This window comes from Aedes aegypti, chromosome 2 (genome assembly GCF_002204515.2).
Source record: "Aedes aegypti strain LVP_AGWG chromosome 2, AaegL5.0 Primary Assembly, whole genome shotgun sequence".
NCBI classification, from domain to species: Eukaryota; Metazoa; Arthropoda; class Insecta; order Diptera; family Culicidae; genus Aedes; species Aedes aegypti.
The window spans coordinates 396249284-396267584 of NC_035108.1; the positions used below are offsets into that span (position 1 = coordinate 396249284).

General features: G+C 35.0%; 1 protein-coding gene and 1 long non-coding RNA gene across 4 annotated transcripts in view; one reads left to right on the top strand and one right to left on the bottom strand.

Annotated features, from left to right (window-relative positions):
• Positions 1-14758: 14758 nt before the first annotated feature.
• Positions 14759-16380, bottom strand: LOC110676962. Its single transcript, XR_002500853.1, has 2 exons — positions 15175-16380; positions 14759-15105 (listed from the first exon to the last, which is right to left on the bottom strand). It is a non-coding gene; the product is annotated as an uncharacterized LOC110676962 (long non-coding RNA).
• Positions 16381-16898: 518 nt separating this feature from the next.
• LOC5572903 (calcium uptake protein 1 homolog, mitochondrial) overlaps positions 16899-18301 on the top strand; it is a 61501-nt gene continuing 60098 nt past the window's right edge. For all 3 annotated transcript variants that reach the window (XM_021847040.1, XM_001660592.2, XM_001660593.2), the window contains exons 1-2: positions 16899-17057; positions 17136-17474. In XM_021847040.1, the coding sequence (XP_021702732.1) occupies positions 17152-17474 (323 nt within the window). In that variant the 5' untranslated portion in view covers positions 16899-17057; positions 17136-17151. The remainder of the gene's footprint in view (positions 17058-17135; positions 17475-18301) is intronic.

Here is an 18301-nt window from a genome sequence, read left to right on the forward strand (position 1 = left end):
CCGCTATTTCTTGTTTGCGCCGACGGCTGGTGCCGAATGCAACACAGTCGTCACCACCCGTCGTGCAGTGGGTAACTCACACACGAACAAGTGTGGGCGAAACCAGCATTGAAACGGGGGGAAGATAGAGAGAGAAACAGCGAGAAAGCAAAAAGTCCCAAATACAGCTCAACGTTTCCCCTCCTTCTGTTGTTACATAGGACACATAGACGGAGGGGAAAAAGTGACGGCGTGGCATTGAATGAATCAAATCTCGCGTAACAATTCTAAAGGGCCAATGATCAAATTGTAAACAAATCGGGTTTTGATACCATTCGATAGCATCTCCCAACACCCACAAACTATGCAAACATTGTCAACATAATCATAAAACTTACCGTTATAAACTCGGTTTTCAAAACGGCCAATAACCGCTTTTTTCCAAATCATTCATTGGCCCCCGCTCGAAAAGGCCAATGATTGGTTCTCGCTCCATCAAGAAGGCCTACAATCGGAAAATTTCGCAAACTGTCATTGGCCTTAGCATGGTGAGAGGCCAATGACTCTCTCTTGCTCATTCATTGAAAACCGAAAAGGCCTAGCCTTGGGCCAAGCACGCTAATAAAATTCTATTTTGGCCAATAAAAAAGGCCCATGCCTTGATGAAAATCGAAAATGGGCCAAGCATTTAAACTCATAATTTTTTCCACATTTTTGTCAGTTTTCAGAATAAAATCAATTATTAGTGTGTAGTAACAGTAAATCGTCACTCAACTAGCAAGAAATCACATTGATTGATTTGAAATCTGAAAAATAGGAATTGAAAATGTGGTGAATGATATTCAAATCGAATTTTCTCAGAGTCAACGATCTGAGGATTGGCCCTTTTGAATTGTTACGCGAGAAATTGTTGTTGTTTGTGAGAGACTTTAACCCGAAGGTCATTCGTCCCTTCTTCAAATGAATCAAAACAAAGCACAGCTGGTGCCTGCGATTATCACACCGCAACAAAATGGGCAGTTCAACTTGAATGTTGAAGCAGTTCAACGCACGTGGATACAAAATGAAATAAAACATGCTTGCTGTGTGCTCAAATCAAAATGTCCGATGTTACTATAACTGAAAAAAATGACCGAAGTGAATGTCCAATGTAACAATTGTTGAAACAGAACGACCTATGTGATTTATCCTATGTACATATTTTTGGTCAAAACGTCCTATTTGATGTTTTTATAGATTTCAGTGTAATTTCCAAATAAATTGACAAAATTTCATTTCTTACGTTGAACTCTATTACACTGCTTCCCTCTACAAGCAACACAGTGGGGAAAAATTGTTTCAGTTTGATACAGTTTCAATATATATTTTCACAACCTTCAAGCTCGATTTACTCGAAATGTGTGAATTGTTAGATAGGCCGTTTTGAAAAGTTAAGCGAGAAATCCACTCTGATACAGCCATGAACTTGTTAGTTCACACGAAGTATTCGTGAAACGTGGAATAATTCCAGCACTTCAATCAGTTCCATACAGTCCCTGTTTTCCATGCCTCTATATCCTTTGTTCAAGATTTCGTCCTAAAATAAAACAAAAGTTAGAACTAAATTCAATTCATTACCTGAAGTACCATCTTCGCGTGCAGCATTTTTTCATGTTTTTGTTTGAATAACAGTCCAATTATGTTAAACGACCTTGGTAACAGAAGGGTGCAAGCAAAGAAGCCCCAGAAACATTCGATTACAAACTGTATGACGTCACACATAGTCAAAATAAGTGGAGCTGCTTTTAAAACAAACTTTTACATCGATCAACCAAACCATAGATCATCCAATAGCGTAATAATAATAATAACCCGCATAAATCGGAACAATACAGTCACTGTTTCCGAAACTATCCGCAACTATTTGCGACAATTTATGAACAGTTCCATATAACATCAAAAATAACAATAAACCAACCGAACCATAAACGATTTTTACAGTTTGCTGAATGGTATTTGGGAAAATAACAATGTGGGGAATAGGCGGTTAAGTTATGTAACCATAAAAAATGCCGATTTTCTCGAACATTTTTTTTCCGTTTACAGTTTGTCGAACAGTCGATATACTGTAGCAATTCACTGTAAAGCAAACAGTATTGAAATAGTGGAACTATAAAGTTGGAACAAAATTAAATAACGTATGTGTAATATCTGTTTTAAGGTACTTTATTTAAGGTACTTTATTGTAATTGGTTTTTCTCATTTGAAATAAATAGACGAACACAAAACTAAAATATAGTATAATATTTATTTGTATTAAGGATTGCCTTGCCATCGATTCTAATAATACACTAGGCAGCCAACATATCGTTTTCCCAGAGTTTCAACTGAAGTTGACCCTTGGATTTTTGAGCTCACAGGCCATCGAAGAGTGTTCATGGTGTAATTGCGGACACTATTTTTCTTGTTGGAGGTTTTACACTCGTTCCCATTCGTATCCGGATTACGAATGGGTCTGGTCATGCCGTGCCATTGCTTTCCTTTCACTTCTTCAATGAATTTTAGGTTCTATCAGAGAAAAGAAACAACCAATTAATATTGTAATATTCCTTGAATAGCAAACACCGCGGGGCGTTTGGTTGGTTTCCTATATTGGCACTTGCAAAATTTCACGCAGCCTTCCTTTCGGAGAACGATGCGCTGCACTTAAGCAAATGCCGTAATGTTGTTCTCCCATAAGAACCATAACAGGGTGAGCCGTGCGTCGTTCCCTAAGGGTTAGGCCGCGTGATGTTATGGGAAAATACCCCAGTAAAGAGAATCAGTATTCTATGCCACTAACACTTACCTTACAAAATCTTTGAGTGAAGTTTTCGATTGTTCCGCTAACGAAGGCATGTTTCATAGCCATTTTCCCGGATTACCCGGAAGGTTTCTTCCAATCGATTGTTGGTAAAAATCCGCCGGCTTCTGCAATGACGATGAAGCGTTGTGATAGGCAACTAGCACCGAGAGCACACAAGTATCAGCAGGCATGCCACGGAAAGCAACAAGAGCTGTTCTGCCACGAAAATACACTTCATTTTTCATCTCTTTGCACTATTCTGCAAAATTTTTACTTTCTTGCTTTATTTTACTTCTAGAACAAAATAAACAGGACACGCTAAAAACAACACACAGTAAATGTAAAACATTTACAAAGTTTTTTGAAAAAAAAAAACGATTCCTGACAAAAACCGGAATTTTTGATACATCCTTATATCTAAAATATAATGATTTTCAGATCAGTTGTGGTGAAGGGTAAGATAAGATAAATTCTACTAATTGATGAGAATTTAACTATGGGTCTGTTAGTTGCTTTTAGCGTTTGCAGTTAAATGATTCTGAAATATATACGCTTACCAATGCGTGCAACTGTTCGCCAAACTGTCAAGCATTTGTAACATATAGTAAAATTTACATGTGTGAGTGTGTACGGACTCGTTTGCAGATGTTCAAGAGTGAATCATTTGGCGAACGTTGATGATATGTTTCAACCGTATCTCACGATTTGGCAGCTCTATATAATTTTACAATGTCACTACAGTTTAGGTAATTGTCACCATTTAGTATTTAATACTGAAATGATTACTTATGGTCTACAACTTTGAATTTCGTATAGGCAAATATTTTCAAAGCTAAACGATCACTTCGACATCTGGAGGCTAGTAGGAGAACCGGCAAAAAAGAGGTTGGGTTGAGAACTTACCGTGTGCAGCATAGGAAGGACCACACAATTTACACTTTTTCTCGGAATAGTTATTTTGTAGACGATCAGAGATCATTGAGAAACAGAATAAACTTTTTTTTTCCTTTGAAAATGTACAGATTCGGTCAGTGCTCATGTATGATTAGTGGGATAAAATTGTAAAATTGGTGTTTGGCAACTTCCGGATTCTTTGTTAGTGGTTAAATTTGTTGTGAAATCGCACGTATGGCAAGAATAATGGTACAAAATGAGTATGCCAATGGAAAATAGTTCAATAATCGATTGATTATGAACTAATTTTTGCGCTTTCTGCGGAGCCGTCAAAACAGACTTTTGTGCGCCTTCTTTCTTTCGCTCTCCTTCACAGCTCAACAACTCAGCATGATCCACCTCGGGATGGATTGGTGAGCTGTCTGGTTGTTGCAGATGAACGACTTATCGTGTAGCGCGACATCGCATCTCAACTAACCAAAGAAACGGCCAGTTGAGATTAACAACAGCCCTCCGGGATTGGTGGGCGCGCGACAATAGAGTCCAGTTGTTAATTACACCTATCGTTTGTCTGGTGAGTTGCACGCTTACTGTCAATGATGATGTCACGCTACACGATAAGTGTTCATCTGCAACAACCAGACAGCTCACCAATCCACCGCGAGGTGGATCGTGCTGAGTAGTGATCCTTTATAGAGAGATAAGCGGAAGTAAAATGGAATGATTTGGCAACAGACCAGCAGTGCTGATTTTGCTCGGCGTCGAGAATAATATTGTAACACGGACATGACTTTCTCACTGCTGAAAAGTGTACTTTGTTTTGTTATAGATCTTTGAGCTACATATCCAAACTAATGAACAGCCTAAAAAATCAACAACTAAAAATCGCATTGACAAAAATTTAAAAAGAAAAATATTTCAATTTTTTTGCTTCATGCAAAATTACTTTTACCGAAATAATTTCAAGCGGATAGCATTACTCCTGAAGAAAAGTTCAAAACAAACATAACGCATGTTCGATTGGCTCACACTTTGACAGCTCTCGCTGCTCGATTGGCTCACACTTTGACAGAAATGTCAGCTTCCGCGAATCTCTCTATAAAGGATTACTAGTGCTGAGTTGTTGAGTTGAAGGAGAGCGAAAGAAGGAAGGCACAAAAGTCTGTTTGACAGCTCTGCAGAAAGCGCGTGCGCACGGACAGAGCGCGTGCGCACGGAAAGAGCGCCAGTTCGGCTCGATTTGCAATGATCGGTTATTATTATTAGCTGTGTTCAACGAGCTGCTCGAACTTGGTTGCAACCACTTGCGAGTCAGCTTTTGGTGTTCATTGAGCCACTCCAACCTACTTCGAGTCGCTCGGGTTTGTGTTCATTGAGCCGAGTCCAACCAACTCCGAGTCGCTCGAAACAGGTTGGAAGCTAGAGTCCGAGCTAGTTCAACCAGCTCGCAGTAGCTCGTGTTTTTGACATTTAAAAACGTAAACATTGAGAAAAAAAAAAGCAAAATTCCGAAGCGATACGGATTGTTAAGTGCGCGAATTTTTTTTCACGTGGAATTCCGGTAAATTAGTAAAAAGAGTAAAAAGAGCGTTCATTGAGAAAGCAGCTTGGAGTTGCTCGAAGTAGCTTTGACAGTGATTTGTTGACAAAAAATACGAGCTAGTACAACCAACCCCGAGCAAGTTCGATCAAAGTCATTGAACACAGCTATTATTTTTTCGCTATTGGATATTCTATGGTTTGTTTGATCGGTGTTAAAGTTTGTTTTAAAAGCAGCTCCACTTATTTTGAAACATATTGCCGTGTACAATAGTAGACAACACAACTAATTTAATTAAAATAATTTGAAATTATAATTAAGTACATATACAAAAGGGGAAGAACGTATAGGCTGGTTGAGCATTACGATAAAATCTCTTAACATAAGCAATGCTTGTTGTTGGTTCTTGTGGAAGGATCAACATGTTCGGCTTAACGAATCTTATTTTAAAAATCGAATAACACCACATGCAATTGAACAAAAAGAATGTGATTACAATAGACTTTTGATATTTTCAATTCTGAACCACCGCAAAAAAAAATATTGGGAATCAAAATTCTCCTGAGAGGGATGATTATTATAATTATAATTAATATTGTCGTTCAATTATGGGGATAAATTAAAATTGTTATTGTTCTATACATACTTATTTGTTATAATTACCTGTAAATATTGATACAGCACAATTCAAGTATTTAAATATCAAATAGCAAACATAGATATGGTCGGTGTTCAGACAGACTGAACCAAGTGTTTTTTTTTCAATCGAGTAAGAAAAATGTACCCCAAACATGTGAAACATCAAAATATTATAGATATTTACTGTAATAATGGAACTTATCTATTTGATGATACATTTGTATCAAAATAACATGGAAGATTTAAAATTGATGGAGTTCTTTACGTATCCTTAGAGCTCCAAAATTCATCTAGTCTGGTCTGTCTAAACACCGACCATATGATTCTCAAAAACTCATGAGAATGGTATTTTACTCTTTGAACTGTTATTTAATTTGGATGTGTTTAAAAGATTTATAAATTTAATTTATTATTGATGTTACGAGCTATGTCTGTAGTTAAACTTAATGCTACACAAGAAATATATTTGAATCAAAGTATTTTTATATATAAATCATATGAAGAAAAAATGCTCCAGGAGGTACTCTAGAATTCTTTGGGAGCGTCTCCCGGGATTCTTCCTTAAATCATTCATGAATCCTTCAAATCCTCTCTGGGATTGTTCTGCTGAAAATCTTGAGATTATTTCTGAATTTTCCTCCAGATATCGCTTTGGGATTCATCCAAAAAAAAAACGTTACCATTCCGGTATTACTTCTGAGATTCTTTCGGATATCCCATTGCGATTATTCTGGACATCTTTTTGGATTTTTTTGCAGAACTCTGTATGTGATTTTGCGTGTATCTCCTTAAGTATTACTTTTGAAATCCAGGAAATTAAATTCTTTAAAATTCTTGAAAATTGTTTCCGAAATACTATGGAAGATTTTACCATAAATCCTGATGCAATCCATTTGGATATTTAAAGAGGATTTTATCAAAAAATGTACGACTCTACTAGAAATTCTTCGAGAATTCCTCCGAAAATAACTCTAGATTTTTATCCGGAAATACTTCTGGTATTCTTATGAGAATGCCTCTGGTATTCTTCCAAAAATGACTTGAGATGCTTTCGGAAATCTTTCTGAAATTCTTCAAGAAATTCCACTGAGATTTTTACGCCAATATCTTTGAAATACTCCTGGGACTCTTACAAAAATCCTGTTGGAGTTTTTTTTTCGGATATCTTTCTATTCTAAATTTTTCAATAAATTTTGCTGGGATTGTGCTGTAAAACCTGCTAAGATTCATCCAAAAATACGACTGTCATTCTTCCGGATATCATTCAAGAATTCCACCGGAAGTTTTCGTGAGATTCAACCGTAAATCGTTCTGGTATTTTTCAGAAATTCCATTGAGATTCTTAAAAATATCCTTCTGAAAATTTGTCTGAGAATTGTTTTGGGATTATAGAAGGATTTCCAGAAGAATTCCAAGGCGATTCACAGAAACATCACTTCTGTATGAAGGATTATCGTTAATATCTGAAATAATCCCATGAGAATTCTAAATCCAAATTACAGTGATATTCAAAAGAATCCCAGAAGTTATTTCGCCAGAATCCCTGAAAGATTTAAAGGATATTCACAGACATCCAGAAGATTTCATGAATATTTTCCAGAATAATTCCGATGTCCAGATGAACTGCAGAAAGATTCATGGAATAATTTCAAACGGGATTTTCGGAATCATTTGAAAGTAACTTTTAGAAGATCCTCAGAAAAAGAAATCAGTAATCAAAGTAATCGAAAAAATCTCATTATTTCAAGCAATGCTCGTTGGTTCATGTCGAAGGATCAACATGTTCGGCTTAACGAATCTTATTTTAAATATTGAATGACACCACATAAAATTAAACTAGTATGTGATTACAATTCTGAATCACCGCAAAAAAAAAAAATTAGAATCACAATCCTTCTGAGAGGGATGATGTGGTGGATGCACATTCTAATTAAAATTGTCGTTCAATTATGGCGATAAATTAAAATTGTTATTGTTCCATAAATACTTGTTTATTATAATTACTTGTAAATATTGATACAGCATATAAAAAGACATTGGTCCAGAAATTACTCCCGAATTCTATGGAATTTCCTTCCTGGGATTCTTCCTTAAATCACTTATGAATCCTTCAAAACCTCTCTGGGATTGTTCTGGAAATCTAAAGATTATTTCTGATTTTTCTCTAAGTTCTTCTGAAAATCACAAAATACTTACAGATATCGCTTTTGAACTCATCTAAAAAACATCGTTAGCATTCCGGTACTATATCTGAGATTCTTTCGGATATCCTTTGTGATTCTTCTGGACATCTTATTGGAATATTTGCATAAATCTGTATGTGAGTTTGCGTTTATCTCCTTAAGGATTACTTTTGAAATCCTGGAAATCAAATTCGAATCGAAATTCTCGAAAATTCTTTCGGAAATTCAATGGAAGATTCTAACAAAAATCCTGATGCAATCCTTCTGGATATTTTTAGAGGATTTTGCCAAAAAATGTGCTACGACTCTACTACACATTCGTCGAGAATTCCTCAGAAAATAACTCTGGCCTTTTTCCGGAAATACTTCTGGGATTATTATGAGAATACCTCTGGTATTCTTCCGGAAATCACCTGAGATGCTTTCGGAATCCCTTTAGAATACTTTCGAGGATGCTTCCGAAAATCTTTCTGAAATTATTCTAGAAATGCCACTGAGATTTTTACGTCCATATTCTTGAAATTTGTCTGGGACTCTTCCAAAAATCCTGTAGGAAATCTTCCAGATATCTTTCTAGCATTCTTTCGGGAAGCCTTCTGGGATACTTTCGAAAATCTTTCTGAGGATCCTTCAAATCCTTCTGTTAAGGATTCTTGCAGAAATTCTTCCCGAATTACCTCTAGACTCTGGGAGTTTCCTGAATTTTTCAAGAAAACTTATTTCGACTATCTCTCTAGGATTCTTTCGGAAATTCTTCTACAATACCCCCACATTTCTTTCTGTTATCCTGCTGGAGGACTTCAAAACATCTTTCAAAGATTCTTCCAGAAATTTTACTGGAATTTTTCAAGAAATTCTGCTGGGATTATTCCGTAAAACCTGCCGAAATTCATCCGGAAATACGACTGGAATTCTGCTTGAATGATAAGCATTCAAGAATTCCACCGGAAGTTTTTGTGGGATTCAACCGTAAATTGTCCTGGTATTTTGTTTAAATACATTGAGATTCTTAGGGAAAAATATACAGGATTCTTAAAAATATCCTTCTGAAAATTCTTCTGGAAATTGCTTTGGAATTAAAGGAGGATTTCCGGAAGAATCACAGGTCGATTTACAGAAGAACCACAGAGAAATCACTAAAATATTATCAGTAAGATTTCTAAAGGAATTATTTTAAGGATTCTCGTAAATTCCTGAAACAATCTCAGGAGAATTTCGAATGGATTTTGAATGTTTTTTTACAGTGATATCCAAAAGAATCCCAGAAGTTATTTCGCAATCTTCAGGGGTTAGATTCAATGAAAAGTCACAGACATCCAGACGATTTCATGAATATTTTCCAGAATAATTACGATGTCCAGAAGAGCTCCAGAAAGATTTACGGAATAATTTCAAATTGAATTTCCAGAACCATTTAAAAGTCACTTTCAAAAGATGCTCAGAAAAAGAAATCAGTAATCAAAGAATCTCATAGGTATTTTTTTTAAAGTCCCAGTGACTGTCCGGTAGTTTTCTTGGAGGATTTCCATCTGAAGTCAAGAGGGATTTTCAGAAAATTCTGCCAAGGATTTAAGAAAATTTTCAAGGAAAATCAATGATAAATCACGAAAAAAATCGAAAACACTTCCTTATAAATTTCCAGAAGAATCACAGAGTTTTTTTTTCTCAAAAAATCTTAGAAATTTTTTTTAAAGAATCACGAAGGAATTTTCGGAATAATTCTGGATATACAAAATTATCTCAGGCAGAAACAATAAAATCAATAGCAATAAATCTGTAAGAATATAAGAAGGATTACTGTAAGAATATAAGGAGGATTCACAAACAATTACAGAGGAATTTTCGGATGATTTCCATAAATAAAGATTTAAAAAAATCCCCGTCATCTGGAAGATTCTTAGCAGGATTTTCGGAAGTATTCCACAGGGATTTCTGGGAGAATTCCATTGGGTTTACAAAAGAATTCCAGAGGAACTTCCGAAAGAATCCCAAGAATTTGCACGGAAGAAAGTGAAGTGAAATAATAGATTTTTTTGATTATAGTCTCAGGCGTCTTTCCGAGAGTATTCTAGAATAATAGGTATAATCTAAGACATTTTTCGGAAAGAATCTCAAAGGGATTTTGAAGAACTTTCAAAGAGTTTCACGGAAGAAATACTGAAGAATTACGAGGAAAATATCAGAATTTAAATAATAATTTCGATTGGATTTCCAGAAGAAATCCCGAGAAATTTTGTGAGAATCCCCGAACCCAGATTTTTAAAATAGATTCCATTACACTGGAAAGCAATCATTAAATCATTTTCGGCAGAATTCCAGAATTTTACGGCAGAATTCCAGAATTTTACAGCAGAATCCTGAAAGGATTTCCATAATAAGATGGGTTTCTGGGATAGTCCAATAGGAAGTCCCAAGGAGGTTATTGGAAAAATCAGAGCGATCAAAGAAATAACTACATATAATAATTTCAGAAGGGTTTCTGAAAGAATCTCACTGAATTTTCAAGATGTCCTCTAGCACCACAACTAATATATACTAATATATACAACTCAATACTTAATTATAAATTGCGTTAAGCTGAGTGTACGCCATCCAGTTTGGGGGCGGATTGACGGTATCGAAGTGGATTAAAAACAATTATAGGAAGGAGTTGATTTTCCGCTACTGTTTTTTTTTTTAATCACAATTGTTATTTCTTTCCGTGCACGCGCTCGGGAAATGAATCTGGCCATGGTGCAACAACCGCGCTACCCAACTAACATTCACTCATTTAACAAACACCATTATGGCAGTTTTATCCAGCATCATGTTTTATAACATTTTAATAATTTTCATGGCCAACCTTTGTTCAAGCATTGTTCACACAAATTTGGAGAAACTTTAAAGCATGTCGTTGAATATCAACTTTATTTTTCAGCTTTAAAAACGTTTTACAAGCATTTAGTTCAGCTTTTATACGGCTGGTCCAAACATAATTTAAAACTAATAAAAACAAAAAAAGATTTTTCTAGGCACTTTATAAATGTAGCGTGCACAATTATTATGATAGTATAACAATCTTATTTAAAAATCGCCTGGATACTGGATTCGAACTCGAGACCTTCCAATCGTCAGCGGTATGCCTTGCTATCTGCGCCATCCTAGAATAGATGACTACACCGTCCAGTGCAAAATATAAACTTCTCATAGCTCAATATTGACCATGTTTGAGCTTCTATTCGACAACGTCTAATAAACACATGGCACGCTGATCTACAACTGAACAACCATATTATTCAGCTGCTGTTTAGTGCTGATCCAAGCTGAGTTCAGTCGGCTATTTTTAGCGCACAGTGTGAAAATTTATGTCGATGTTGGTCAAAATAATGTTTATTTACACAAAGTAAAATCAGTCTGAAATGTTTAATCTTATTTCACAATAAGTTTTAGTTTGTTCAAAACTGATTCATTAACTTAAATAATTTTATGAATTATAGTTGGATTATTTTTTTATTTGTATTATTCATAAACCTATTACGTATGCATTGAAGAAAAAGTTCTCTGTATGAATATATTTGAATCATTTGAAGGGTTAGTCCTCAGAACCCACCTGAATAGAAAAATATTCGAAAAGCTTGATGTGTGGGATTTTTATTTTCAGAAATGGCCAAGTAAATCATTTTTCTTAGATCGCAGTATTTATTCAGTTGTGAAGAAATGTCATTTCAAATATAGCTCGCTATAGAAATTTATTTAATTAATTCTGTCAAAGAAATTTCCACTTTTCTTGTACGGAAAAACATCCCGAGCAGGCGAAAAAAGCTTAGCAATAGAAAATATAATATGGATAGCTAAAAGTGATATTAACTTGATAGATATATGATATGAAATATCTGGAAATGATATCTAAAATAAACTACTAGAACAAAATTGGCATGTCATATTTAGATTCTGCAAGATTTTACCAATAGCTGCGAGCTGTTCATTAGATCTGCGTACATCAAATTTTTTATAGGTTTATAAGTTCCAGAAACAAAATTTTGATATTGTCTTCAGATATTTTATCTCTTATGTCAATCAAGCCAATATCACGCTTTGTTTGTCAGTACTTTGCTCCTACTCGGAATACTTAGCTTAAATGTTTATTTTTGTTTTCACAATAATTCTGCATTTCTGGAGACTGACCATGTTTATTTTTTGAACAGCTATTTCAAAAGTTTTAAGAAAGCATAATTTATGAGCTTTAAAATGCATTCGGAACTCAACACGAATTTCGGATATTTTGTCCATTTTATGAAATTTAGCTATAGTGTGATCGCTTTTACAAGGCTTATTTATTGCTGAACAATGTGTTTGTTAATCGTCATTTTGGCCTCTATTGGATCAACTGTTCTTATAATATACTGAAGCTGAATTAGGATTTTATAAGACACTTATTCAGCTCTTATTCATGCTTATGTTAAACATGTGGGAATAGCTGAAGTGCGACGCAAGTAAAACGTTAGTTCGTCTTCTGAATATCCTTTTATACATATACATTTGTTTAGTGGAATATTGGCTTTTTAATTGGGGGAAACGTGTCTTGTTCAGCTCATTAGTAAAACAATCTTGACTAGTCGAATTAGAATCTTTAGAAACGTTTAATTAGTGGCGATTCAACTTTCGTTCATTCTAATGCATAACGTTGAACATTGATCTTAGTTTGTGTTAAAAAAGCACCTTCTCAGCTCTTTATAGAGCAAATTTATTATTCAGCTGCCATTACCATTATTGAACAATAATTAAACATGCATGCTGGTTTGTGGCTCTGAATTGTTAGTTGGGTACACTCGATGAATCCTATGCGACAAAAATTGTCGGCGCTATCCGTCAAATTCGCTCACCAAAGCTATTTTGGTGACTTTAACATCACAGCTTAGGTCTCTTTGAACATTACACGGTAGTTTGCGAATACCCTTTAATGGGTAAAACTTCACCCATTTCCGCTAGAAGTGCCTCTCCACATTTATTTAGTAAACACGGTTTACTCTTTAAGCCTGATTTGCTGCTGAACAGGAATCGCTAAAGAAATTTCTCGCCGATTCCTTGCAGAAATTTTCTACAGCGACTCCCATTTGAACTGACAGTTCTTTTCAACTGCGTACTGCGATCAGAAAAAAAGCGCTTCCTTGAACAATTCCTTGCAGGAATTTTTCATGCATCAAGATAGGCCAAGAAATTACTTGTCAGCAGCGAATCAGGCTTTAACGGGTAAAAGCGGTTTCTGTCAATGGATGGGTATTTTTTAACCCGTTGTAGAGGAGTGGTATGTTCTACAAAATGGGTGAAAAAATACCCTTTATTTTGCGAAAATATTTAGCTGGGCGTTTCAATATAACATAAGGAAATTTTGTCATATACAGTTAATAGATAGATTCTAAACGTTTATTTTTGCAGTTTTTATTTAGTCAAATTAAATCATTAACACATTGCATGTAAGAGACGCATGCAGTATTCACAGCATCTAGCTTATGTTCGTCCATATTTTCGGTTGAAGTTCTGAAAAATGAAAGAAATTTGAAGTACAATTGTAATATTTCATATGAATATGTTCTTCGTTAACGGTATTGTACTTACTTGTAGGAACTTGACGTCCTGAAAAATGGTATTACCGGGTACCCCCGTTAGTTTGAACACATTTAATCTACAAATAGGCTGCAAACAAAAACAAAATCAGCAAATTTTAATTATTTTTAATCCTTCAAACTCACTTTCAAGCTGATAACTTCCAAGTCGTTTTTACAAAATGGTTGATCGGGACTGATTTGACTGTTGTTGTTCCAAGCTATGTGTGAAACTACATAGATTTTGACTATGTGGGTTCACACATATTTTTGATTTACAATAATGAACTTCATTTATATAAATTTAATGTGTGAGGTAGTTTCGATAACTATGTGTCGAGACACATATAAAAGTATTGCAATTTTTACAGTGTAGGGTGATTAGAAGTTTAAATTAAAAATGAACCCCGATGGTTTGCATGAGGTACCGGTCAAATTAGCGGGGGTGCACGGTATTAATATTAGCTCTAATTAAATGGCTTTTTCGCCAGCTGATGATGGTCACGCAGGATTGTTTTATTTTTCGGTTCCAACTAATTTTTCACCCATTAAGCGAAGTACATATGCACTTCAACAGCAAAGCAATCGCCTATCTCGATGCGGGGAAAATTTTTTGCAAGAAATGGCGTAGAAAAGCACTTTTCTTTTATCGCAGTACGCAGTTGAAAAGAAATGTGATTTCAAATGGAGCTCGCTGTAGAAAATTTCTTGACCATTTCTTCCGCAGAAATTTTTACTTTTCTTGAGCGGAACAGCATACGTAGCTTTAATGAGTAAAATTTTACCCGTTTTTTACTCTGAATGTACGAGTATTTTTTTACCCTTCTCGTGATTACAAAATTACCCCATTTTATGACAGAAAAATGATTGCTATTCACGGTTAAATAATTACATACTAAAATGATTAAACTTCATACTAAAATCATATTTGGTCTATTCACCCCTTGCAATGTATTTATGGAAGTTATGCTTTGCTTAGTATAAATGCAGTTTATTTCAACTGAAATATTTTCGGCAATTAAGCAACTGCTGCATAAAAGCTTGGTATTTCTGTTAATGCATATAAAAACCACAATTTTATTTATAAACAACAAATAAGAAGAAATCAAGACAAAAATGAAACAGTTTAACGAAAATGTTTATTGTTTTTCAAAAATAATAACATTTCAGGACGAATGAATACTGCTCTTCTTCCGTCCGTATTTATGTGGTTCTTTCGAAAGTACTTGTATTCCATTCATGGGATTCCTGAAGTTGAGAAACAGGTGGCTTTGTCTTTGTCCATTGCAGGGTGTTTCCCAACTGGTAAGAATCCGTTCTTGCTTTTCGGCGAGTCCACAATTTTTCTATATGAAGCTGCTGATGCGGCCAACCATGTTTTGGATGATTGGATGGCGACGACTTTCGTTTTGCTGAAATTTTATCCTGTTAGATTTGATTCCATTTCTGATTGCTTTCATTGCACTGTGGAAAGAATTAAGTTGTTCATTATGGCTTGTCAGTGAATTGAAATAATGTTCAATTTCGGCTTACCTATTTTTGGGGAAACACATTATTCTGTGATAATCAGACCAGCAAAGTTTTTACAACAGGCGTTGGTCTCTGAGCGGGAACTGATGTAAAAAAATGAAGTCCCAAGAGTAACGTCACTAAGACAAAAAGCATAGACATTATTTTACTTCGATAATGCATGACAAGGTATAAAATAAAAAGCTTTAAAACGATTATAACTACACGCAGAAAAATATTGTAGGGTTGAATCTAAGAACCCACCTATTAGAACCAAAAACTCTTTTTTAAATTGAATCAATCTATCTGGTGGTTTGTTTTTAAGTCAGCATTTTGTTGAAACAACAAAATTCTCTGTTGAACGAAATATTGTTGCTCAATTTTCATTTTAACAAGTTACAATTGTTGTTTTAACAATATAATTTTGTTGAATAAACAAGTTTTATTTATTACTGTCGCCATTTTGTGCTTAAGAAATAAACAGAAAACAAGTGTCCAGGCGATATTCGGTAGCTGCCGATTTCAAGATTTCCGGTAAGTTTACATTTTCCGTCGTAATTCAATTTAACACATAGTTATTTAAGTAATCATATACAAAAGCTGACAAAGATGATTTAACTATTCATGATGATTATGACGGTTTGAATATGAAAGGAACGAAAGCTATAGGTAATTCAAACCAATTGATTAAATTGCAAGACAAGTGAATTAATTTTATTTTTGTTTGTTTCAGAATTTCCTAAATTTGTTCTGACCGGTTGGTATAGCCGCGGTGATGGTACTGGAGTAGATCATGGCTTGCACATAACAGTTCGAAAGACTAATGCAATCATCAAATATTATTTGGAAAACTACTTGTGCAATGAATTAGTAGGAATATTAATAACACACGATATGTAAATCAATGCTTTGATTTTGTTTTAATATAAATAGACAGTATTGTAGAAACAACAATATTTTGTTTTTGTTTCAACACACATTCTATATTATTTCAATATAGGGTGTTTTTAGATTCAACGAATTATATTTTTGTTTCAATTGCATTTCTTTTTGTTTTTGACAACTGGCCAGTTTGTGAAATTTTTAGAAACAACAATTTATTTTGTAGGAATAAATGGAAGTTATCATTAAGTCAACAAAAATTGCCGATAAGCCGTGAGTCAACAATAAAATTTGTTGAATCTATACAGAATTCGTTTGCATTTACAATATATTTCTCTGCGTGTACACTTTTTTATATTAAACTTTGGGAGGGATTATTAGAGTTAGAGTTTAAAGGTATTTGCTCACCTTAGTGATTTTAGTATTTTATTTTTTTTGCAAAAAGTGAAGTGTTAAAGTTCATTTGTAGTTTTTTAACGATTATAAGTTGAAAATAGTATGGAAATGTTTTAAATCACACTAACTAGTATTTCCAGTTTTATCCGTGTTCGATAATGGGTATATTTTTACCCATTAAAAGGTATTCGCAAACCACCGTGTATGCGAGTTGATTCATCGTTTTGTAATTTGTTCATATGTGCGCCCCTCGAAAAGAGTTCGTGACTTGCACACTGAGAAAAACTATTACGATAACTCCAATAATGCTTCACAATTATTCCAACTATAAGGCTCCATTCATCATTAACAAGAAACTAGTTTAGGGTAGTTGTGAAATATAATTTTGAATACTGAAATAAATTCCGGAACATCATGAACAAAATGCATGCACATTCCATTTTGGAAAAAATTTTGATGGTCACATTAAATGAAAATTTCATTCTGAAACAGTATGATGTTTTCTTCCAGTGTGCTCTACAAAACGAAACGTCAAAAACGTGAGGTAGCAATGTTTTGATCTGTGAAAATTTTGTGTGATTCTACTGCGTGAAAAGAGTTTCCGATCGATTTTTCACTTCTACGCACAGGTAGGATTTTCATTTGTGCTCTAGTGCTGCGAAACATTTTCCAAGTAAGCAAAACTGATTATACTTTCCTCGTTGTAGGCGTCACCTTTCCGGGATGTCCTTGATAAGATTGTGCGGCTCGGTGGGAGCCCAGTGGATGCTGAAGTCCACGACGGGTTTCGTCCCCACTGGCAAGACGATCGTCACTAGGAATCTTTTCTCCGGAACCGGACTGGGAACTTTACGGATTGCCGGCAGCAATGCACCGGTGCTCGTTGTACGTCCCAGAGCGGACCAGTACGATCGTCGGCGGGACGGAAATTGGTGGAGGGGCTATAAAAACTTTGGCCACAAGCCAGAAAAAGAACCCATGGCTACAAAGCTTTTCTGCGCCTTTCTGGGAGCTATGATTCTTGGGGCCTGCATCGATTGGAAGAAGTGAGTAGACAAAATTTTCTCCAATGTGGGACAGTTGGGTTCGATTTCCGGTCGGTCCAAGATCTCTTCGTAATGGGTATTTCCTTGACTTCCCTGGGCATAGAGTATAATCGTTCCTACCACACTATATACAAATGCGAAAATGGCAACTTTGGCAAAGAAAGCTCACAGTTAATAACTGTGGAAGTGCTCATTTTACCCGATCTAAACCAGTAACCCACTGGAATAACTCCGGGTCGGTGACCATTTTCAAAAAGTTCTAAAGATCCTCATAAAACTATATTTTTCTCTATTAGCTGGATGATTAGTACAATTCTTCAAAATGCTTTTTTTTAAAGTGAAATTACAATGCGTTGGTTTAATAAATCTATCAAAATAAAGACTGTTATTTATGGTTTTGTTGATCAACTGCAAGCATGAACTATGGGAATTTGGATCATTTGGCACCCGGTCTTTTTTATATCTTTACTAACGTGAGTTCTGTTGGTAATATGGCATAGCGTTTTTTTCATCAAGTACCTGTTCTTGATTTCGAAAGAAAAGATATAATTCTGCTTATGCCAAATATACATGTAGTCTTTACAAATGATCTTTGCTAAACGTCCTTATGCCAAATGACTCGCTCCCAACTACCTTTGTCTACGTTGATTAAAATACAAATGACTGCCAGTAGATATCCTCGTATGTTCTTTTCTTATCGTAACATGGTTTTCAAGTCACTTTCAATTTTTTTTATGTAAAACACAAGTCACTATGTGGTCACCATTTTTGCTAATAACTAAATAACCTTTCTCACTATCAGCCTTATGTCTTAAATCAGTTAAAAA